The sequence below is a fragment of the Triticum urartu genome, chromosome 5A, assembly GCF_056163025.1.
Source record: "Triticum urartu cultivar PI428250 chromosome 5A, HENAU_Tu73, whole genome shotgun sequence".
Classification (NCBI taxonomy): domain Eukaryota; kingdom Viridiplantae; phylum Streptophyta; class Magnoliopsida; order Poales; family Poaceae; genus Triticum; species Triticum urartu.
In genome coordinates, this window is record NC_141877.1 from 27,515,371 (window position 1) to 27,540,402 (window position 25,032).

Below are 25,032 nucleotides of genomic sequence, written 5' to 3' on the forward strand. Positions count from 1 at the left end.
CACGGCTAAGAGAACGATCACGAAGATCAACTTGTGTGTCTAGAGGTGCCCCCTGCCCCTGTATATAAAGGAGCAAGGGGGAGAGGCCGGCCGGCCCTTGGGGCGTGCCAAGGAGGGGGGAGTCCTCCTCCTAGTAGGAGTAGGACTCTCCTTTCCTAGTTCAACTAGGAAGAGAGAAGGGGGAAGGAAAGAGAGGGTGAGGGAGAGGGAAAGAGGGGCCGCGCCCCCCTCCCCTAGTCCAATTCGGACTCCCCATGGGAGGGGGCGCGCCACCTCCTGGGCTGCTGCCCTTTCTCTCCCCTCAGGCCCACTAAGGCCCAATACTTCCCCGGGGGATTCCGGTAACCCTTTCGGCACTCCGGTTTTCTCCGAAATCACCCGAAACACTTCCGGTGTCCGAATATAGCCGTCCAATATATCGATCTTTGTGTCTCGACCATTTCGAGACTCCTCGTCATGTCCGTGATCATATCCGGGACTCCGAACAACCTTTGGTACATCAAAATATATAAACTCATAATGAAACTGCATCGTAACGTTAAGCGTGCGGACCCTACGGGTTCGAGAATAATGTAGACATGACCGAGACACGTCTCCGGTCAATAACCAATAGCGGAACCTGGATGCTCATATTGGCTCCTACATATTCTACGAAGATCTTTTATCGGTCAGACCGCATAACAACATACGTTGTTCCCTTTGTCATCGGTATGTTACTTGCCCGAGATTTGATCGTCGGTATCTCAATACCTAGTTCACTCTCGTTACCGGCAAGTCTCTTTACTCGTTCCGTAATACATCATCCCGCAACTAACTTATTAGTTGCAATGCTTGCAAGGCTTATGTGATGTGCATTACGGAGAGGGCCCAGAGATACCTCTCCAACAATTGGAGTGACAAATCCTAATCTCGAAATACGCCAACCCAACAAGTACCTTCGGAGACACCTGTAGAGCACCTTTATAATCACCCAGTTACGTTGTGACATTTGGTAGCACACAAAGTGCTCCTCCGGTAAACGGGAGTTGCATAATCTCATAGTCATAGGAACATGTATAAGTCATGAAGAAAGCAATAGCAACAAACTAAACGATCAAGTGCTAAGCTAACGAAATGGGTCAAGTCAATCACATCATTCTCCTAATGATGTGATCCTGTTAATCAAATGACAACTCATGTCTATGGCTAGGAAACTTAACCATCTTCGATCAACGAGCTAGTCAAGTAGAGGCATACTAGTGACACTATGTTTGTCTATGTATTCACACATGTATTATGTTTCCGGTTAATACAATTCTAGCATGAATAATAAATATTTATCATGATATAAGGAAATAAATAATAACTTTATTATTGCCTCTAGGGCATATTTCCTTCAGAGGGAAGACTATATGTAGTTCCAACATAACAATTATGTAGTCACCGGGTTGTAGTTATTAACATGGTTATTTTTATAGTTACCAAGTTGTATATGTTATAGAAACATGATTATTGTAGACCGACTTACCCTTTAGTTGGTTACAAAAAATCCTTGAAAACATACATCGGCAACTATTTGTGTAAACAACATGATAATATAGGCTCCTGAACTTGATAATTTAGATGCAAACACCACGATAATTTTGACCCGTGAGAAAAATTGTTGAAAGCATACCATCGATAATTTCTAAGTAATAGCATGGTAAGATACGTCCCCTGACCTAATAGTTTAGGTACAAACACCACGATAACTTTGACCCGTGGAAAAAGGTTGTTGAAATTAAAACATACCATGGATAACTTCAAAGTAATAGCATGGTAATATACGCCCTCGGGCCTGATAACTCAGGTACAAACACCATGATAATTTTGACCCGGAGAAGAAGATATTAAAAACATACAACCAATAGCTTTTTGTGTAAATAGCATGATAATATAGACTCCCTAACCTAATAACTTAGATACAAAGACCACAATAATTTTGACCCATGAAAAAAAGTTGATGAAAACATATCACCAATAACTTCTGTGTAAAAGCGTGATAATATACACTTTCGAAACCTGATAACTTAGTTACAAACACCACAATAACTTTTTGACCTGTGGAAATTTTTTATTAAAAACATACTCTATAAATAACATGGTAACACAGGCTCCCGGACCTGATAACTTATGTACAAACACCACAATAACTTTTGACTCGTGGAAAAAAGTTATTGAAAACATACTCTGTAAATAACATGGTAACACAGACTCCGGACCTAATAACTTATGTACAAATTTTGACCCATGAAAAAAGTTGTTGAAAATATACGCACAACTAAGTTGATAACTTACTTAGTCCAGGCGTGATAACTTTTGACCGGGAGGAGTAAGGACTTGTTGAAAAACACCCTTCGATAATTCGTGTGTGAATATCATGGTAATATACACATAACAGAGTTGATAAACTTAGTTAGTCTAGGCCTGATAACCTTTTGACTGAAAGAAGTTGTCGAAACATACCAACAGGAGATCTAGTTTTAAAGGCCTTGTTGCAGTGATTTTTATGTGAAAATGGTTTTTATACCAGAGCGGCTATTTAAGTTACAAAATATTTTAAATTTTTTAAATTTTGGTTGAATCCTCCCTGACATTAGCATTTTTCATTCTCTAGGGCGAGTGCATGTGCATGTGAGGAGAAGGTCGAAGAAACCATTTTTTATGCCTCGGTAATTTCTGTGTAAACAACAGGATAACTTTACGCTCAACTAGCATGATAACTTGCGTAGCTCATGCATGGTAAATTTTTATCTAAAAAAGTCGTCGGAACATACTAACATGGGATCTAGTTTCAAAGATCTTGTCCTGGCGAATCTTTTATGTGAATACAGTTTTTTGATAAAGGGGCAGTCTGAGCTACAAAACATTTTCAAATTTCGAAATAGAGAGAATCTGGGATGATATCATAGTTTTGTCATCTAGTGCATATATGCATGTGCACATGAGAAGAAAATTTGGAAGATTATCTTTTTATGCCCGGTATTTTCTATGAAAACAACTTGGTAACTGTGTGTCACAGTCATGATAACTTACGTAGCACATGCGTGCTAACTTTTGACCCGAAAAAAAGTCGTCGAAACATACCAACATGGGATCTAGTTTTGAAGGTCTCGTTGTGACGAATCTTTTATGTGGAACAGTTTTTCAATTGAAGCGACGGTTTAAGCTACAAAACATTTTGAATACATTTTTTTAGATAGAATCTTTGATAACATCAGTTTTTTTGTTTTTTTGCATGCAACTATTATACAATAGGAGGAGTCTATATACCCATGGGAAAGAGTTTGTACTGCATGCATGATTAGTGAGGTGCATGCTCTAGTCACGGGAGCAAGGTGGAGGTGGAGATTGATTCGTGCGGATCTGTTGCTAATTTCCTGTCGTCCGGACGTTAGTCATGTCCTTAGCTAATTGTGCAAAACATTAGGTAATTACACACTAATTTGAGGATTACTTTTATAAAAACAGAGAAATCCACGATGAACATGTGTTATTAGCAGCCGAATGGCGGTACAACATTTTTATAGAGGAATTTTAAGGTAATCCAAAGCAATATACACCATTAAATCCTAATGATCTAATGACGTATATAACTATTACTCCCTATATTTTTGTTTACTCCGCATATTAGGTTTTTCTTTAGTCAAACTTTATAAACTTTCAATAAGTTTGTAGAAAATATATTAACATATATATCACCAAATCAGTATCATTGGATTCATAATTGAATATAGTTTCAAATCACATAGATTTCTTATTGTAAATGTTCATATTGTTTTTCTACAACATTTGTCAAACTTTATAAAGTTTGGCTTTAGTCAAAGCTAATATTCGCGTCGCCCCTAGGGAGACTCGGGGGAGTCTAGGGTTTTCCCCCGCTGCCTCCCCCCACCTCCCCCACCCCCTCGCCGCCACCGGAGGCGAACACCGGGAAAGCCCGCGCGGGCGCCGGGGAAGGTGGCGGCGGGGTCTTCGGCGCTTCTTCGCGGAGGCCATCGGATCCAGGGCGGCGGCCCCTGCTGGCGTGGCGTGCGGCGTGCCTGAGGGTTCGGCCGTGAGGACGGTGAGCCGCAGGCGTGCCAGATCTGGAGGTATTGCCCCCTTCCCTTCCATGCATCCCTTCCCAGTCCCCGGTTCGGTTTGGATCTTGCCGGATCCAACTCCGGTGTGTTCTGGTGGAGCAGATCGGTGTCCGGGAGAAACCTTGGCCGCCTTGGCTGGCCGGCAGCGGCGACCCTATTTTTTGGCGCCGCTTTCCTCCTTAGGGGCGTTGCTGAGGGCACCATCTCTCCACTCCGACCCATGTCCGGGTGAAAGCCCAAGATCCGATGTGGATTGGGCGTCGGCGGCGCCCCGTGCACCATAACCTTCTTGGAGGCGACGCCAAGGACATTGGGATCGGATGGAAGGGTCTGCAGGTGAGGGGTGGGGGTGTGCTGCCTCCCTTTCGGTGGAGCGGTGTTTCGTTCTACATATTCTTGACGGCGGCTCTTGGCGGCATGGAGCAGCGGAGGCTTGGCGTCAGATGTGTGGTGACGGACACGCGCAGGAGGTCGACGCTGTCTGGCGTCGTGGTGGCGTCGGCGACAGCGAGACCGGGCAAGGCCGATGCAATAGTACAGTTCTGAAGATGGATATGTGCCAGGTGGCTGTGGCGGCCTCATACCCGGCAGGCGTCCTGGTTGAGGAGCACGCCGGACTGGTGGGTGCCCATACCCGGCAGACGTCCTGGGTGGGACCTTAGGTCTTAGATGTTAGGTTTGGCTATGAGGTCTGTTTGGTATTAGGCCCATACCATCAGCGCCCCTTCATCAGTTAGATATGAGTAGCGACAGAGGTTGCGAAGATGGTGGCTTTGGTCTTATTGTTGTACGACTTTGTAAGGTCTTGTGTTAATAATTAATAAATTGGTCGTATGCATCGTCCAGATGCAGAGGCCAGGGGTATTCCTCCTTTTCTAAAAAAAAGTCAAAGCTAATATGCAGAGTAATAAAAACGGAGGAAGTACCTCTTACTTCCTCTGTCCTGGTGTATAAGTCATTCGCGTAGTTCTAGGTCATCGATTTGACAAATTAAATATGTGTTATATGTCATGAAAATTATATCACTAGATTTGTACACGGATTTAGTTTCTAAATATTTTTTCCACATATAATACATATTTAGATATCTAAATTGTCAACCTAGAACTACGCGAATAACTTATACACCGAGACGGAGGTAGTAGCAGGTAATATGAGGTACTAGACCATTAATGACGGTTTTGGGGTTAGCATGGACATTGTTGCGGTATAACTAAGAAAAAAAATTATAATTTATTCCTTTCCTTTTAAACCTTAAGTATATAAGGAAAATAAACAGAGTTAATTAATGCCAGATTTTGTTTCCAACTATTTTTTTTTCATTGAATGCACCTTATCATCATGTCTAACAAAGGAAATAAGAAGTTTGTCACTTTCTGTCATACTCCAAAGCAGCCATGTTGATAAGGTGTGTTTTTTTCTTCAGGTTTTCGAGTATATGTCTATGCATGTTTTATTTTTTCAGTTGGGAGCTAAACAATAGAAAATGCGTAGAATTTGTTTAAGAAAACACCAAAAATGAATACTAGTTGACAAAAAGCTGACAAAATACCATCAGAATTTTTCTTTAACAACCATGTGTACCAATGTTCTTGCACATTTTTTGTTAGAGAAGAAAATGTATGATAGAGAACTTTTATATATTTATCACACAAGAAAAGGTCATACACATTCCGAGCATGGCATGTGTACATTTATTTTCTTTACTGGCTCTCTCAGAATGATGTGAATACCCGTACTGATGATTTATTATGTTGCAATCTTAGATGAAGTATAATAATGCCATTTGTAATGTGTATATTTTTTTTTAGGATCACATGGATATGTACCGTATTTTACAACACGAGTTCATCTTCATATGGTAGATCAACACATACGTACGGGGGTCGAATGCGAACTTTTATTATATTAAAAAGAGATGTGGTAAAATTTAAACATTGCCATAATTAGAAAAAAATTTGTGGTGAAATATATCCTTGATGAATGATGGTTCAGGTCAAATATTCGGGACATCTTAAAAGAGCTCTTGAAAAAAAAGACACAGCTAGTTAATTGTTTGATAAAAGACAGTAGTTAATTGCACACTAATTTGAGGATTACAGAAAATTGCCATAGAAAATTGATGCTCCTTTTGAGCTGCTTTTTTTGTTGGCCAGTTCAGCAATTATTGCCACTGCAACTCTGCTGGCTTGTCCTGTGCTATTTCAAAAACCCGGACATGTCCCATCCATTTAATCTCTGCGAGCAGGGCCTGAAAAATGGGTGATCCTGCGCTAAACACCCCTACTTCCTCCACCTCTTCACCTTATGTGCTCAATAAAACCTTCTTATCTCTTTTATTCTTATGTTTTTTTCCTTTTTCTTTTTTATTCGGAACGGTTTCGTTGGTTTTTATTCCTTTTTAGTTTTTTCTTTGCGCTAATTGAATGAACTTTTTTCAAAGTCATTGATTTTTTTTCAAAATCAATGTTTTTTTCAAATGGATGAACTTTTTCAAATTGAACAAGCTTTTTTCAAAATCCATGATTTTTTTAAATCGATGAACATTTTTCAAATTCAATGAACTGTTTTCCAAATTTGATAATTGTTTTCCCAAAATTTATGATCTTTTTCAAATTTGATGATTTTCTTTTTCAAAATCGATGAACATTTTTCCATATTCAATGAACTTTTTTGTCAAAATTGATGAACCTTTCTCAAACTCACGATCTTTTTTAAAATTTTGCGATTTTTAAAAATTCATGAACTGTTTTTGAAATTTTCCAGATCTACTTTTTCAAGTCAAACGGTCAGACAACAAACTAGCGACCCGCTCAACTCTAAACGAGTGAAGAAATCTGCTGCGAACCGAGCGAGCGAAGGAATCGGGAGCGGAGCGAGCGAGCGAGCGAGCGTGTTGGGCCGGCCCAACATCGTGGCTGCGTGCGTGGGCGCCAGAAGCGCTAAGTGGTGCAGCGAGCGCCCAATAGGAGCTCCCCTGACAATGTGCAACTCTCATACGGTTGCACTATTCACGCAGATGTATATTAGCATGTACACTACGAAGAGGCCTTGCAACGCCGCTCCCACTACGCAGATGTAGTTTAGTGATCAAAACGCTCTTATATTACTTTATGGAGGGAGTACACATCAACGGTGCAGATCAGAAAAAAAACAAATGAAAACTAAAACAGACATCTTTTAAAGAACATAAGTAGAAGGATTTCAGTGAAACTAAAACAGACATCTTTTAAAGAACTCAATATGAGAGTAGTAGTATACCGGGGAAAAAGAAAGCTCTTGTACAGAAGAAAAGAAGAAAACCGTTATAGATACTCTTTGCTCTGTGGATAACCAGTGCAAGTTCTTTTCCAAGCTTGGGCCAAACCAAACACAACAGCATAGAGAAACAGCACTGTGAGCAAAGCGAGAAAAAAAATATGTAAGCTTAAACAGTTAAAATGCTTGTCCAAATGCTTTTGTCAGAGCACAGACCGCCCGATCATTCACACACAAAAAAAGGTAAGCAGATTAAAAGGTATACAAGATACTCGATATTAGTTCGTTTCTTGACAGAACAATCATGGTACAAGATATATATGGCTGCCACCAGCAGACTGCCAAATGTATAATTCAAACGATGCTGTGAATCTATAACAGAGATATGCTGCAAGTATCGTAAAACATTCTAATGAATAGCTGCGACGAATGGTTCCTAAAATCTTTCGGTGCTTGGTGTATATTTCCTATATTATTACCTGTTCTGGCTTCAAGTTGCTGGGACCTTCCTGTTGGGTTCGAAGACATACTTGATCAATGAGTCTTTGATCGATAGCAGCTCGGGGAACTCTCTCTTCAGCTTTGTCGCGTCCATCTCGTTGTTGCTCCGAGGTGCAACTATGACCTTAGCCTGTTCTTCTAGCGTGAAGTTCGTCCACTTGTAGCTGGGATCCATGTACTTCTTATACATCTCCAGAATCTCATTGTGGCTGACCACGCCAGGATTGGTGAAGTTCCAGATGCCACGCAAGTTCCTTTTTGCCATCTCAACTGAAATCGGCAAAAGCTCATCCAACACAGTCATGCTGTTTGGGATGTTTACCACCTTGTCATAACGGCTAATCTTTGTGATGAAGTTTCGGGGGTTGTTGAGGTCAGACGATATTGGCATCCGGACTCGCAGAGTGCAGACATTCTCGTACTCGTTCAACAGTTCCTCAACCTACATTGTCCAGGGAAAAAATGATCAGAAGTTTCTTCCATGATTTGCATCTTATAAATTTAAAAACATAATATCGCCACACAGATAAAATACTAACAAAGTAGTCGTTACAGAAGGGAAGAAGCAGTTACCATTGCCTTAGTCTTTGAGTAGAATGAACCAGTGAAGTTTGGTTTATCCTCTTCTTTGAAGCCGATGCCTGACCCTTCAGGATGATTTGCATCATATTCAAATATGCACCCAGTGGCATAGTTTATCACCAATAACCCATGCTCCCGACAAACATCAGCTAGAGTCAAGGTGCCCACAACATTGGTACGTATGGTGTCTGGCTTGTGAGACTCACACCAATCAACATTGGGTCTGCCAGTAACACCAGCAGCATTGAAGACATGTGTTGGCTTAACAGTTTGGATATCAAGGACAATGGAAAAGCGCTCTTCCAAGCGACCTTTTCCATACTCGTATGGAATTCCTTGCTTCTCACATATTTTGCCAAGAAGTCCACCAATCCATCCTGTCCGGCCATATATCAAGAACTTGAGCAAACGAGTTTGGGAAGAACCTTCTGATGTTGGAGCCACCATCTTCGTTTGATTGTTAGTAAACAGATTTAGCATTCCTTTAATTTCCTCAGAGCCCTCATACCCAGGCATCATCAGTGTCCTCGGATGAGGCAACAGTGCACCAGAAACGTCACCCCAATAGTCAGAATTAGCTACATACCATTCCATTGTCTTCCTCAGGCCCTCCTCCCATCTAGTGCGCTCAGACCACCCAAGACTCTTGAGCTTCTCATCATCCAAGAAATACCTCTGATCATTGAAAGGTCTATTATCAACCAACTGGATTACTTTATCAGCTTCAAGATTGAAAAGCCTGCAGACATCCTTTGCCACATCAGTGACTGTCCTCTCTCTCTTTGTTCCAATGTTGTAAACATGTCCAACTTCTCCACGATGAAGAATGACTTCAAAAGCCTCAGCAACGTCCTCACAGTAGAGGTAGCTTCGGACATTGGATCCATCACCATGAATTGGGAGGGGCTTTCCTCTCATAGCCAAAAGAATGAACTTCGGAATAAGCTTTTCAGGAAACTGGTTAGGACCATACACATTATTTCCCCGGGTAGTGATGACCGGCAGACCATAGGATCTCCCATAAGCCATGACAAGCATCTCTGCTCCAGCTTTGGTGGCTGAATAAGGATTTGTTGGGAGCAGCTGTGAGGCCTCATGGTTACCAACCACTGCATCCTCATCAGTCTCACCATAGACCTCATCAGTGCTAACGTGGATGAACCTCCTGATCTGACCAGTGACCTTGCAAGCTTCGAGAAGAACATGAGTACCATAAATGTTGTTCTTGGTGAATTCAAAGGAGTTACCAAAAGAATTGTCAACATGTGTCTGGGCTGCAAAGTGCATTATTGTATCAATGTTCTCTGTGACCAGGAGGAAGTTGACAAGATCAGCACTGGCAATATCGCCCTTGACAAACTTGAAGTTTGGTGACGAGCTGGCAGGGAGAAGGTTCTTCAGATTGGAGCAGTAATCAAGCTTGTCAAGGACGACAATCTTGTAATCAGGGTAGTTCCGTACAATGCGGTTTGTGACATGGGAAGCGATGAAACCAGCAGCTCCTGTAATGAGGATGCTCTTAGGTGTGTAGGGTGTCGCCATATTGGACTGTAATTTCTGAAATCCTGTTGTACAAGTAGAGTATTTAAAAGGATCAGACAAGATACAGTTTATGATACAGCCAATATAAAATGAAACAACTGATATGTAATAACTAGAATATTACTATATATTATCTTTTGAGCTGTCAGAACATGGTACAATGAGAAACTGAACCAAGCTCCCCTGTAGAAAGAATTCGGGCAGACCAGGAAGGCCAGTCTCAGTCTCTAAGGTCACTACATAAATGGGAAACTGCATCTGTTTCTCATAGAGCAGAGGGCATGATCCAACTACCAAGCTCCAAATTAAAACACTGGGAATTTTAACAAAAATGTGGAGAAATGCAGTCATGCAAAACAGGCACACTCCGCCTTTTTGTTTGCGGCAGGAAAATAATTGGTTCGCACATTCGTACAAATATCGAAGCTGAAAGTAGAATTTATTAGTGCATGACAGAGTATCCAGTGTTATTTCCTATCCAGATAAAACAAAAGTGTGCATCTCTATCTAGAAACAAGAAAACATTAGAGTGGAGCCACAACATGAAACTCTTGGGTTTTCAAGCGAACCACAGAGGGGAGTAATGCATCGAGGTAAACTTAGATATTTGTGCTATCCTATCAAACCACAATATAGCAGAAATGCTCACTCTAAAGACATTTTCACTGACACATCATGGAAAACAGTAGATAATAGACAGGAACGTGCACCAAATCCTAGATAAGTAGATATCTAATGATTTTTTTAGACCAAGATCTGAACCTGCTTTGCAAGTACATACTAGTTATTTGTCTTCTTCGTTTTTCCACATCTGGCAGTCCACGTGCCAACAATTATCACTAAAGCATACTGAAGCAGCTAAAACTTGGTCAGACATACGGGGATACTATCGGTGGATCTTACGAAGAGGCCGAATTTTGAGATCTTGGACTGATCTACAAATGAGGGAGTGGAACAAAATACTAGCACTAGACAACAGCAGAACATAGCCATCGATCTGGGCTAAGATGCGACTTGTGATCTTTCTTTCTTTTCTGATAGATCTGAGCACGGTTTCCTGTATTCTTGGAACGGTTGCGAGTAAACTGATGCAAGAGAGAAGACGCGGAGATGGAACCCGAAGCACGCAAGGAACCCGATCCGGGCTTGGCAAAGAAGCAAACACCTGCCGTGCATTACAGCACAATGCAAGATGGCCACGCACCTCACCTCAGCCGTCAGCTACGGAGGCAGGCGTCGGTCGACCGGAGGCTGCGGCCCGAGAGAGAGAGAGAGAGAGAGAGAGACTATGGTTTGCGGCGAGGGGAGAGATGTTTAGGGGAGAGGGGAAGAGAAGACGCGGAGACGTACCGTGCGCAGCACGCGGCGGGGAGGAGGAGGAGGAGGAGGAGGGGCGGTGGCGTCGGTGGATGAGGGAGAGCGGAGAGGGGGTTTCCCGTCAATAAATGGAGAAAATGGCGGCGTCGGCGGTGGCGGTGGCGGTGTCGGTGTGCGTGAGAGCGAGATGATGGGGGTCGGCGGAAAGCACGACGGGGGAGGTGGTGGGGAAGGCGCTCACGCGGTGTCGCTGCGCACTGCCCGCCCAGATCTCGCGCAACCTCCACCTCCATCACACGGCTTTTATTAATTCTCACTCAGTTTCCCTTTCTCCCTCCCTCTCCCCCGGTACTCATCTTAGTCCTCCGGGGTCCGGGCCCACCCCATCTCTGTTTTGACCGGAGAAGACGGCGTCGCCAATCGGGAGTGTCTATGGAAGAGGTTGTTGGACCGTCGTTGTAGTTAGACGGGGTTGTACTGATATGGGCTTATATTTTGAAACGGCTCCATGGCGTATGGTGACATGCTATCCCAAAGATTCTTTTTGCCAAATGTGAGTAGTGACGGAGTCTTCCTATGATTGTCGTCGAATAGGAGGTGATGATTGTGGATCCAACGATAGCTTCTTCAATAAGCTCGGGTGACCACCAGTGTGGCTAGATCCCGAGTCATCTTCAATCCTTCTTCATTGGTGCAATGATGGTTGGAGAGTTGTACTAAGGACCGTGCTCTACTGTCGCCTTGTTCTCCCTACTGTGTCGACCTCGCTTGTGGAAGATGGAGATCACCGGTGCAAATGCCTTCATGATGCCTTGTTCAACCTCCGCATGGGAGGCCCTTGTTCCCTTGCCCGTCGTCGGTAAAATTACCATTCGAGACGCTACTCCTCGTGTATATGACGAAGTAGTTGATGAAAGTGCATGTAGTCTCATGTATTGCTTTGGTAATTAATAACAATCGCTATGGACTAATAGTTTTATATTAAGATGTATTTGAAGGTGTTGTAGTCGTAGATTTTAATCCTACTAAAGGTCCCACCTCCTATCCTACGTGGAGCACTTAACAAGCAATCAACATAGGTCAAGACAGTCTAAGAATAGTCAAAGCCGCCCCTCATGGGACCAAACAGGCCACCCCGGTCAACAAAAGTCTATGCAAGGCTTCATCGTCAACAAGTCAAAGGGAGAAGACCACATAAAAGAATAAGTCAAAGCAGAAGACACGGGAGCAAAGAAGCCCAAGCAAGAAAGGATCCTCATAGTGTATGGATTCTTCTCTTAATGGGCTACAACTCACCTCCTAGCCCAACAAGGAGCACATGGGCTAAAAGGGCAGAAAATTCCTTGTACTACCCTCCCACGGTCCCACCTCCTTACTTCAAGGGTAGGCTTATCATTTGCCAAGGACCCCTAGGCTACATAAGGACCCCATGTGTTGGAATATGCCCTATATGCAATAATAAATGTTATTATTTATTTTCAAGTTTGTAATTAATGTTTATGTTGGGGTTCATCAAAAGTCAACCGTAGCAGGGTGATTATAAAAAGACAACTTATAAGTCCATCAGAAAGGTATGACAAGGGACTAGATAGCTTGAGACAGGGATTTGTTCCTTTGACGATGGAAAGCTATTTTTAGGGTCATCTCAGTGTGATGCTAACCATCATCGCCTGGCCAGACACAACATGACTTGCTCACGGGGATGCCGGAACACGGGAGCGAGAAAAGAGAACAACTGGTAACGAGAAAACTAACATAGTGATCAAGTTGTTGGTCACGGGTGAAAGGATCGATATGGTCGACTAGAGGGGATGAATAGGCAACTACCGATTTTTATCTCTTTTTTAAAAAAATAGGCTTGACAATAAAATAGGTTTTATAGATATGCAACTAGGTGGACAACCTATATGACAAGCACAACAACAAGCACAAGAACAAACACAATATAAGCTTGCCCAAAGTAAAGGTTAGAAATTACCACAAGTGGATTCGATGGAGAAGAGGATGTGTTATCGAAGTTCCCTCCTTTAGGGGGAGGTACGTCCTTGTTGGAGCGGTGTGGAGGCACAATGCTCCCCAAGAAGCCACTAGGGCAACCGTATTCTTCTCATGCCCTCGCACAATGCAAGGTGTCGTGATAACTAGTGGTGCCCTTGAAGGCGGTGACCGATCCTTTACAAACAAGGTTGGGGATCTCTCGGCAACTTAATTGGAGGCTCACAACACAACCACAAAGCTTCACCACAACAGGATGTGGCTCTGAGCTGACCTCTTTCATCTATGGTGCTAAAACACCCAAGAGTAACAAGATCTACAAGGGATTAGTGGGGGGAATCAAATATCTTGTGGTGGAAGTGTAGATCGAGGCCCTCTCCTTCAAATCCTAGAAGATCAACAAGATTTGATGGCTAGGGAGACTAATTGGGCGAAAATGAGCTTTAGGGAAAAATGGAGCTTGCGGGATGAGAGGTGGGTCTTCTTGGGAAAGAAGACCCCCTTTATATAGTGGGGGCTCAAATCCAACTGCTATCTGCTCTACCCGCACTTAAGCGGTACCACCATTCTAGGTAGCGGTACTACCGCTTCGAGCGGTAGTTTTCACTGTAGCCTAGGAGTACATCAAGTACTGGTATGGTAATGCCACCGGAGTGGTACTGTCGTCCATCAGGGTGGTACTACCGCAACTTATTGATTGATCTTTTCTTGTCTACATTATGTCATCTTGCTTATTGTGTTACTCTGTTTATCATGGACTTAATACTTTGTGATGCATGCTATAGCGGTCTTGGGGTGAAGTAACAGTAGTAGATGCAATTGGATTAACGGTCTACTTGTCAAAGACATAATGCCTATGTGGGATTATGCCATGAATGATTCATAACTTGCAAGTGCACATGGTTTAGTTGTAGCCTTTTCAAAGTAAGAGTATAGATCCCACATGGAGCACAAGAATCAGACTTTTGCCTCTTGTAGAGAATTATGTATTTTTGTGCCTGCAAAAAATTGTAGACTTAAAGCAGAGTGAGAGTGGATAAAAATGATTGTTGAGTAGTGTTTGTAACTAAACAACATAAAAAGTAAATGAAGTGCGAGGATTGTGATGACTAGTTAAACAACAGAATAAAAAGCATGCTCTCAGGGAGTCCGGAATCCCCATTGGTATGTTTCTAACACACATGTGCATAAGCATAATATGTACCGGATACTTGAGCCAATGTTGACGATTATTCTAGGCGGAGCCGGGTACAGTACATGTTCTACTCATGGTAGACTTCGTGCCACGCATGCCACCATCATAGTCTCCCCAGAGGGTTACAACTCATGATAGTTAAGGGTTTCCCTCTGGACGCGGCCTCTCTAAGGGTTCTCCATAATTCCCCGGTCAATTGCAAAGACTAGGAGGGGCATGCTTTTACTGTCGCCTCGAATCCACCACGTCCTAAACCTTTACAACGATAATGATATACTTCATGGCCATAAAGCACAAATGCTGAGTGGGGCCCCTTCACAACATTCACGAAGTTATTAAACTAAGCATTCAACAGAGGATCTCATATCCACAATAAAAGTTTCAGATCCTACACATACCAAGTTTCATCCATATCCCCGAGAATTTAGGGTCTACTCACACATGAGGGCAACAAACATCATGACAATGGTAATGAAATACATGGATGAGAGATTCAAACCAAAGGATCCACTAGGGTTCTTGATGTTGTAGATGCATGATAAGGATGTGGATGATGATGATGTAGTGGATGATGATGACGGTGGTGATGACGTTGTCCTCTTCCGCGGTGAGAAGGATCCCCTCCTTCTCCTTGCCAATCCCTCCTCCGGATGAACTCTGGAGGCTAGGGTTCTATCTTCTGGATGAGTTTTTGGTGTCTCTGGGCGTCTGATTCACGATCCAATTCGACAGGGTGAAAATACTTGATCCAGTGACGGCAGCCTTGTGCCATACGACCGCTCATACGGGCGCTTGCGGTCGTATGGAACACCGTCTTTCATGCTGAAAATGCGACGACGTCCATTCCTCTGGCCTTCTTGACTAATTCTTTTTTGAAAAGTGATCATCACCTTAAATATGTGATTCCACCACCATTTCTGGTGATTTTCTCCATTAAATGATAATTGATCCAAAAGACGTTACCCGAGTGATTATCAACAAAAAGAAGTGCGCGAACACGGTAAAATTCCACAAAGCCTACTATGTAGGCACAAAATACTTAGTAAAAACATCACATAAATTAGACTCATCAACTCCCCCAAGCTTAAGTCTTGCTCATCCTCGAGCAAGTACCGTGGCTTGTAAAAACAAGGTCAGCCTTGTGTTTATGAGATACGGATATGTAGAAGCATGATTCCATCACTGTTCTAAAGGAACGCTTTGAGATAAGTGATTTGTAACAAATGGTAGCTCATATTCACCATGATAATATCATGCAGACGTCCACCTTTCGTCGCTCAGTTTTATTGTGATCAGGTAACAACTACATATCTTAGTTCATCGTTGTTTCAACTGGGCAAGCAGTTATTCTCCTCCTCTTATTCTTTTCAGGACTTTATATTCTTTATATAATTGAGTCTCCTGTCACTGAGACATGCTAAAGGTTCATCTCATCTTTTTGTATGATATGCAAGCCAAACATGAATCTCGACAAGACTCATTCTACAAGAGCACTTTTTAATCTTTAGGAGGATTAATCTCTTTGATTTCCCTTTTGTAAGTTGAAACCTTCAATGAATTAGCATATATAGTTATTTCATCTTCTTTCAAAAATTTAACGACTGCAATGTGGAGGACTTATAATCATCATGAAGGTAATCATGCGTTGCTATTTAGATAACAAAAATCATCAATTATGTTTTCAATTTAGCAATAATGGGCTCACGATCAAGATATGTGTATACTCATCGGAAAGGATCATCCCTTATTCAAGAGAAAAATGATAGTTCAACTTTATTGAAAGTAAATACTAATCTCAACTTGCGGAAAGCAAATCATACGTCCATTTTGCATCATGTTTTTATGTTGATATTTATTGCATTATGGGTTGTTATTACACTTTATGGTGCCATTCTCATACCTTTTCTCTCTTATTTTACAAGATTCACATGAAGAGGGAGAACGCCGGCAACTGGAACTCTGAACCGGAAAGAAGCAAATCTGAGATCCCTATTCTGCACAACTCCAAATGTCCTAAAACTTCATGGAGAATTATTTTGGAATATATAAAAAATATTGGGCGAAGAAATACCAAGAGGGGACCCACCAAGTAGCCACAAGCCTAGGGCACGCCCTACCCCCAGGCCGCACCCCCTGAGCTTGTGGGCCCCCTGGCCAGCCTCCGGTGGCCATCTTCTGCTATATGAAGGGTTTTGACCTTGAAAAAATCAAGAGAAGGCTTTCGGGACGAAGCACCGCCGTCTCAAGGCACAACCTGGGCAGAAGCAATCTAGGGCTCTAGCGGAGCGATTCTGCCGGGGAAACTTCCCTCCGAGAGGGGGAAATCGAAGCCATCTCATCACCAACGATCCTATCATCGGGGGAGGACCAATCTTCATCAACATATTCACCAGCACCATCTCATCTCAAACCCTAATTCATCTCTTGTATTCAATATTTGCCTCAAAACCTTAGATTGGTACATATGGGTTCTTAGTAGTGTTGATTAGTCCTTATAGTTGATGCTAGTTGGTTTATTTGGTGGAAGATCATATGTTCAGATCCTTAATGATATTCAATACCCCTCTAATCTTGAACATGAACATGCTTTATGAGTAGTTACTTTTGTTCCCGGGGACATGTGAGAAGTCTTATTATAAGTAATCATGTGAATTTGGTATTCGGTCGATATTTTGATGAGATGTATGTTGTCTTTCCTCTAGTGGTGTTATGTGAACGTCGACTACATGAAACTTCACCATCATTTGGGCCTAGGAGAAGGCATTGGGAAGTAGCAAGTAGATGATGGGTTGCTAGAGTGACAGAAGTTTAAACCCTAGTTTATGTGGTTCTTTGTAAGGGGCTGATTTGGATCCACATGTTTAATGCTATGGTTAGATTTATCTTAATTCTTCTTTCGTAGTTGCGGATGCTTGCAAGAGGGGTTAATCATAAGTGGGAGGCTTGTCCAAGTAAGGACAACACCCAAGCACCGGTCCACCCACATATCAAATTATCAAAGTAACAAACGCGAATCATATGAGCATGATGAAAACTAAGTTGACAATAATTCCCATGTGTCCTTGCTACCTCTTGAGCACTGCGTTGGTTTTCCTCGAAGAGGAAGGGATGATGCAGCAAAGTAGCATGAGTATTTCCCTCAGTTTTTGAGAACCAAGGTATCAATCCAGTAGGAGGCTCCGCGCGAGTCCCTCGTACCTGCAGAAAACAAATAAATCCTCGCAACCAACGCGAATAGGGGTTGTCAATCCCTACACGGCCACTTACGAGAGTGATATCTGATAGATATGATAAGATAATATTTTTGGTATTTTTGTGATAAAGATGCAAAGTAAAATAAAGGCAAAGTAAAAAGCAAAGGAAATAACTAAGTTGTAGGAGATTAATATGATGAAGATAGACCCGAGGGCCATAGGTTTCACTAGTGGCTTCTCTCGAGAGCATAAGTATTCTACGGTGGGTGAACAAATTACTGTTGAGCAATTGACAGAATTGAGCATAGTTATGAGAATATCTAGGTATGATCATGTATATAGGCATCACGTCCGAGACAAGTAGACCGACTCCTGCCTGCATCTACTACTATTACTCCACTCATCGACTGCTATCCAGCATGCATCTAGAGTATTAAGTTAAAAACAGAGTAACGCCTTAAGCAAGATGACATGATGTAGAGGGATAGACTCATGCAATATGATGAAAAACCCATCTTTTTATCCTTGATGGCAACAATACAATACGTGCCTTGCTGCCCCTACTGTCACTGGGAAAGGACACCGCAAGATTGAACCCAAAGCTAAGCACTTCTCCCATTGCAAGAAAGATCAATCTAGTAGGCCAAACCAAACTGATAATTCGAAGAGACTTGCAAAGATAACCAATCATACATAAAAGAATTCAGAGAAGATTCAAATATTGTTCATAGATAGACTTGATCATAAAACCGCAATTCATCGGTCTCAACAAACACACCGCAAAAATAAGATAACATCGAATAGTTCTCCACAAGAGAGGGGGAGAACATTGTATTGAGATCCAAAAAGAGAGAAGAAGCCATCTAGTTAATAACTATGGACCCGTAGGTCTGAGGTAAACTACTCACACTTCATCGGAGGGGTTATGGTGTTGATGTAGAAGCCCTCCGTGATCGATGCCCCCTCCGGCGGAGCTCTGGAACAGGCCCCAAGATGGGATCTCGTGGATACAGAAAGTTGTGGCGGTGGAATTAGGGTTTTGGCTCTGTATCTGATCGTTTAGGGGTACGTAGGTATATATAGGAGGAAGGAGTACGTCGGTGGAGCAACAGGAGGCCCACGAGGGTGGAGGGCGCGCCTGGGAGGGGGGGGGGTAGGCGCGCCCCCTACCTCGTGGCCTCCTCTTTTGTGTCTTGACGTACGGTCCAAGTCTCCTGGGTCTTGTTCGTTGAGAAAATCATGTTCCCGAAGGTTTCATTCCGTTTGGACTCCGTTTGATATTCCTTTCTTCGCAACCCTAAAACAGGAAAAAAACAACAATTCTAGGATGGGCCTCCGGTTAATAGGTTAGTCCCAAAAATAATATAAAAGTGGATAATAAAGCCCAATAATGTCCAAAACAGTAGATAATATAGCATGGAGCAATCAAAAATTATAGATGCGTTGGAGACATATCAGTCCTCGGGAGCACTTTGCTTTATATAAGAGTTCATCCAAGCTTGTCCTTTGCTATAAAAAGGATTGGGCCACCTTGCTGCACCTTTCTTACACTTGTTACTTGTAACTCGTTACGAATTACCTTGCCACCAAACTATTTGTTACCTATAATTTCAGTTCTTGCAGAGAATACCTTGCTGAAAACCGCTTGCCATTTCCTTCTGCTCCTTGCTGGGTTCTCCACTCTTACTTATCGAAAGGACTATGATTGATCCCCTATACTTGTGGGTCACCGGAAATGCATAAAAGTAAATATACAAAGTGCACGTGAATCACCCTCAAGCTTACAATCAAGTCAGGGAGATTCAGGAACTAAGCATTATATGCTCACTCCTAGGAATCTTGGAAGGCAGTGCAGATGCTTTTGAGTTTCTTCTTCATCCCCTTGATCACGCCTTGCTGATCATCTACAACCTGGGTTAAAAACTCAAATTGTGCAGTGTTGTTGTTAAGAGCTTCAATCAAAAGCCTGGCCTTATGAAGAAGACCATCTACTCTTGCTTCCAAGTCTTTACTCATCAACCAGTAAGAATCAATCCCATCTCCGATCACATTAACACAAGCCTTTGAAACTTTCTCCAATTCCCTGATCTTTTCCTTCATCTCCTTTGGGATTGGCGACTCCTTGCCCACTTAGCTTGAGGAGGCCCTAGAGGAAATAATGGAATAGATCCACGGATATTGAATTGATAGGGATTAGGAGGATACTCATCTGGAGTTGTATCATCATCTCCTTCTTTTGCTTGTTCTTCCTCTTTGATCTCGACCTTCTCATCAAGGTCCTTCTTCTCCGGACGTGGTTCCTCCTTGAGGCTTAGATTCCTCAAGCTTTCCCATCCCGAGGGCATGACATCATCCAAGTTGGGGAAGGGGATGATGCAAGCACATGTGGATGAGGCCTTGTTGCTCATGGTGGCGTCCGAACTCGTGATCTGTAACTCTATAAGCTTTTTGGTGGAGAAGGGAAGCAAAAGAGATGTGAGATTAAATGGTTTAGCGCTTAATGACATGCCCCTTCCCTCCTTATAAAGGCTAAGCTTACAGGTAATCATGAGAGCAAGGATAAAAGGTTAGTTAGAAAGAAATTAGAACAAAATCGGGAAGGGATCTCGAAAACAGACTAAAAGATGATCTTCCATACGGGCGCTCACGCTCGTATGGCCGATCGTTTGGCCTACTACCAAGATCCTCTTTTTTTATTACTTGTTGCGATGGTAAGATCATAAGAGCGACTATACAGGCGCTCGCGGTCATTTGATACACCATCGTTTGTTCTGTGATTTTCTCCTCCGGCGAGGACAACTCAAACGATCGCTCAAACAGGCGCTGGCATCCGCATGAAACACCGTCTTTTCTTTCTAAAATTGTTTCCACTTCGGTCTTCCATCCATGCGACCGCCCGAACGGGCGCCTTTGGTTGTTTGGAAGGCCGTCTTTCTTCCTGTTGGTTGCAGCATCAACTTCTCCCTTAGAAAATTTTCCTCCTCGTTAAAGGTTAGTGACAAAGCTCCCCACTAATGACAAAAATTTCAACTTTTCATACTTAAGTTTTAACAGGACTAAGGAAATAAAAGCCTAATTTCTAGACTTGTATTTACATCAGTTTGCTGGGTATTATTTCATACCCTTTTTCTCCTTCCGAAGGGCTTCGATTTGCTCAAGGGTGAGAAAACTTACCTCTTCCACTCGATCTTCCTTTTGTTCATCTGCAAGGTAAAGCTTCAAGAGTTGCCCATTCAAAATCCATGGTCCATCTTTCCCTCCTTTTAGCCTAACAACACCGGAGTTATATACCTCTTCTATCTCGTAGGGTCCTTCCCAACGGGACCTGAGCTTCCCTGGAAACAACTTTAGACAGGAATTAAATAGGAGGACCTTCTCCCGAGCAGTGAAAGTAAGTTTTAGTATCTTACGATTGTGCCACATCTTAACCTTCTCCTTGAACAATCTCGCACTCTCGTAAGCACTATTACAAAGCTCTCCTAAAGCATGTATATCTAGCAATCTTTTCTCTCCAGCTTCCTTGAAATTAAAATTAATATTATTGATAGCCCAAAAAGCCTTATGCTCTAGCTCTAAAGGTAAATGACAAGCCTTACCATACACCATCTTATATGGTAACATCCCCATGGGATTCTTGTAGGTGGTGCGGTATGCCCAAAGTGTTTCATTTAATTTACCCGCCCAGTCTTTTATGGATTTCTGCACCGTCTTCTGCAATATAGTTTTTATCTCCCTGTTGGAGAGTTCCACTTGACCACTGGTCTGTGGATGATATGGGGAAGCTAATCGGTGAGTTACCCTGCATTTGCGAAGTATCCTTTCGAAATTTCCCTGTATAAAATGAGATCCACCATCTGGGATAAGAATTTTAGGAACTCCAAACCTTGGCAAGATGATGTCATCTATCATCTTCAATGAAGTAGCCATCTGCATGTTTAGTCGGTAAGGTTTCAACCCACTTGGTAACATAATCTATAGCCACAAGAATATGGTTGTAGCCATCCGAAATAGGAAAAGGTCCCAAATAGTCCAATCCCCAAACATCAAAGGGTTCACAGACTAACCTATAATTCATGGGCATTTCTTGCCTTCGGATACGTCTCCAATGTATCTATAATTTTTGATTGTTCCATGCTGTTATATTATCAATCTTGGATGTTTTATAATCATTTTATATCATTTTTTGGTACTAACCTATTGACATAGTGTCAAGTGCCAATTGTTGTTTTTTGCATGTTTTTTACATCGCAGGTAATCAATATCAAACGGAGTCCAAACGCAGCAAAACTTTTTGTGGATTTTTTTGGACCAGAAGACAACCAATGGGCCGAAGAAGCACCTGGGGGCTGCTCCGAGGGGAGCACAACCCACCAGGGCACGCCTGGAGGCCCAAGCGCGCCCTGGTGGGTTGTGCCCACCTCGGGTACCCCCCGGACCGCCTCTTCACTCTATAATACCCCAATATTCCAGAAACCCTAGGGGAGTCGACGAAAATCCATTCCAGCCGCCGCAGAGTCCAGAACCACCAGATCCAATCTAGACACCATCATGGAGGGGTTCACCACTTCCATTGGTGCCTCTCTAATGATGCGTGAGTAGTTCTTTGTAGACCTTCGGGTCCGTAGTTAGTAGCTAGATGGCTTCCTCTCTCATTTGATTCTCAATACAATGGTCTCTTGGAGATCCATATGATGTAACTCTTTTGCAGTGTGTTTGTTGGGATCCGATGAACTTTGAGTTTATGCTCAGATCTATCTCTTTTTATCCATGAAAGTTATTTGAGTTTCTTTGATCTCTTATATGCATGATTGCTTATAGCCTCGTATTTCTTCTCCGATATTTGGGTTTTGTTTGGCCAACTTGATCTATTTATCTTGCAATGGGAAGAAGTGCTTTGTAGTGGGTTCGATCTTACGGTGCTTGATCCCAGTGACAGAAGGGGAACTGTCACGTATGTATCGTGGATACTAAGGATAAAACGATGGGGTCTATTTCTACATAAATAGATCTTGTCTACATCATGTCATCGTTCTTATTGCATTACTCCGTTTCTCCATGAACTTAATACACTAGATGCATGCTGGATAGCGGTCGATGTGTGGAGTAATAGTAGTAGATGCAGGCAGGAGTCGGTCTACTAATCTTGGACGTGATGCCTATATAATGATGATTGCCTGGATATCGTCATGATTATTTGAAGTTCTATCAATTGCCCAACAGTAATTTGTTTACCCACCATTTGCTATTTTTCTCGAGAGAAGCCACTAGTGAAACCTACGGCCCCTGGGTCTCTTTCTCATATTATTTGCCTTTGCGATCTATTTTATTTGCCTTTTATTTTCAGATCTATAAAACCCAAAAATACAAAATACCTTGCTACAATTTATTCTTTATTTATTTTATTTGGCGTTTGATCTATCAATCTACTACAATTTATTCACGCCCGTTTGCCAATTTCTGACGCCGTTACCCGAAAGGGATTGACAACCCCTTTAATACGTCGGGTTGCGAGTATTTATTATTTGTGTATAGGTGCCGTTTATGTGTTGTTTCTTGGTTCTCCTAATGGTTCGATAACCTTGGTTTCATCACTGAGGGAAATACCTACCATCGCTATGCTGCATCATCCCTTCCTCTTTGGGGAAATACCAACTAGCTTCAAGCCACTATCAAAAGGAATTTTTGGCACCGTTGTCAGGAGGATCTTCAACATATACCAGGTTCCTAATCACAAATTTCATTCCTCGCAATTTACATTATTTTCTATTTGCCTCTCGTTTTCCTCTCCCCCACTTCACAATTGCCGTTTTATTCGCCTCCTTTTCGTTCGCCATTTTCTTGCCGGAGCTGTTTTTGTGTGCAATCTTGTTTGCCGTTATTATCTTCATGGATAGTTCTTCCTGTATTGCATGCACTCCCGAGAACGAGGTTCTCAACTTTAAACAAAGGGGAGGAGAAAATTTAAAAGATGCTTGGTATAGAATTTGCAATGCTCATAATAGATCTATCCGTAAGCAATCTACCATTATTCTTCTTTGTTGCTTTTATGTGGCATCACCATTTGGTATAGATTCATACTTGATACGATTACCGGTGGAAATTTCTTGATGTGTCCCTCTCTTGATGCTTTCAATGTTATGGGAAATTTAGTGGGTTCACCACGTCTTATGGCTAATTAAACAACTTTGACTCTTGAGCATGTCATGGAAAGATTAGATGCTATTGAAAAGAAAATGCTTACTAAAGAACATATTGAAAACTTGGATAAAAAGATGCATAATTTTGCTACTAAGATTGGGTCAAAAGTGGGAGAAGTTTTTAAGTTGTTAAAAGAAAAGGGAACCGTAATTCATGAAAGATTTGAAGAAAGTCCGCCTCGGATTGATAAACTAGAAGAAATCTTTAGTAATTTGAGCACGACTTTTGCTTCTGCTAAAACTATTGAAAAAACTCCCGTAAAGATTGGCAAGACTACTCAAGTTACTAAGAACAAGGGTGCAACTTCTAGTAATAGTAAAGAGGATCTTAAGATGATTAGCATTCACCCGAATTTTGTTGAAGTTATAAGAGATCCCTTTGGCAAGAATGAATTCTCTAAAATTGTTCCTAGGAGTATTGTCATTGAAAATCTTTATGCTAAATCTTTGAAGAATTCTAAGTGTTTGATTGAAGAGTTGAACAAGGATCACAAAACTTAGATCCTTGCTTTATGCCTAGCTAAGGGCGTAAAACTATAGCGCTTGTTGGGAGGCAACCCAATGAATAAAATTTATTTTTGCTTTTTTGCTTTATGTTCTTGAGTGTTAGCACAATTATGCTACTGTTATGGTTGTGTTTTTTGTGTTATAATTAGTGTTTGTGCCAAGTAAAGCCTTTAGGATCTTCTTGGGTGATAGTTGTTTGATCTTGTTGAAAAAACAGAAACTTTTGCACTTGCCAAAATAATTTTCCTTTTTAACCAGAGAGCAATAAAATACCAATTCCATTTGCAGAAGATTAATATACAAATTTCCCAGGTAGTCCTAATTTTTCAGAGTTTTTGGAGTTACAGAAGTATTTGAAATATCCATATTGCTACAGACTGTTTTGTTTTTGACAGATTCTGTTTTCTTTGTGTTGTGTGCTTGTTTTGATGATTTTATGGTTTTCTTTGATGATTTTTTGCCATAGAAAATTTGGAATACAGTAGATATAATGCAAGAAAAAAATATGAATTGGTTTTCTACAACACTTATAGTAGTGATTTGTTTTCTTATACTAACGGATCTCACGAAGGCTTTTGTTGAGTTTTGTGTGATTGAAGTTTTCAAGTTTTGGGTTATCTTACGATGGATGAAGGAATAAG

General features: G+C 41.9%; 1 protein-coding gene across 4 annotated transcripts; it reads right to left on the minus strand.

Moving 5' to 3' along the window:
* Positions 1-7,311: 7,311 nt before the first annotated feature.
* Positions 7,312-11,604, minus strand: LOC125507330 (trifunctional UDP-glucose 4,6-dehydratase/UDP-4-keto-6-deoxy-D-glucose 3,5-epimerase/UDP-4-keto-L-rhamnose-reductase RHM1). Of its 4 annotated transcripts, XM_048671948.2 has the most exons (4): positions 11,337-11,604; positions 8,436-10,009; positions 7,841-8,304; positions 7,312-7,497 (listed from the first exon to the last, which is right to left on the minus strand). In XM_048671948.2, the coding sequence occupies exons 2-3, from the start codon at positions 9,984-9,986 to the stop codon at positions 7,852-7,854; spliced, it is 2,004 nt and encodes a 667-aa protein (XP_048527905.1). In that variant the 5' UTR covers positions 9,987-10,009; positions 11,337-11,604; the 3' UTR covers positions 7,312-7,497; positions 7,841-7,851. The 4 variants fall into 4 exon arrangements, with proteins under 4 accessions (XP_048527905.1, XP_048527902.1, XP_048527903.1 ...); XM_048671945.2 differs by lacking the exon at positions 7,312-7,497 and having other exon boundaries at positions 7,588-8,304; XM_048671946.2 differs by lacking the exons at positions 7,312-7,497; positions 11,337-11,604 and adding an exon at positions 11,191-11,320 and having other exon boundaries at positions 7,588-8,304.
* Between the last annotated feature and the right edge of the window lie 13,428 nt (positions 11,605-25,032).

Coding starts and splice junctions, on each gene's coding strand:
- LOC125507330 (XM_048671948.2), bottom strand. CDS start 9,986: ATGGCGACACCCTACACACCTAAGAGCATCCTCATTACAGGAGCTGCT. Junction 8,305..8,435: donor ACTCAAAGACTAAGGCAATG/GTAACTGCTTCT, acceptor TGGACAATGTAG/GTTGAGGAACTGTTGAACGA.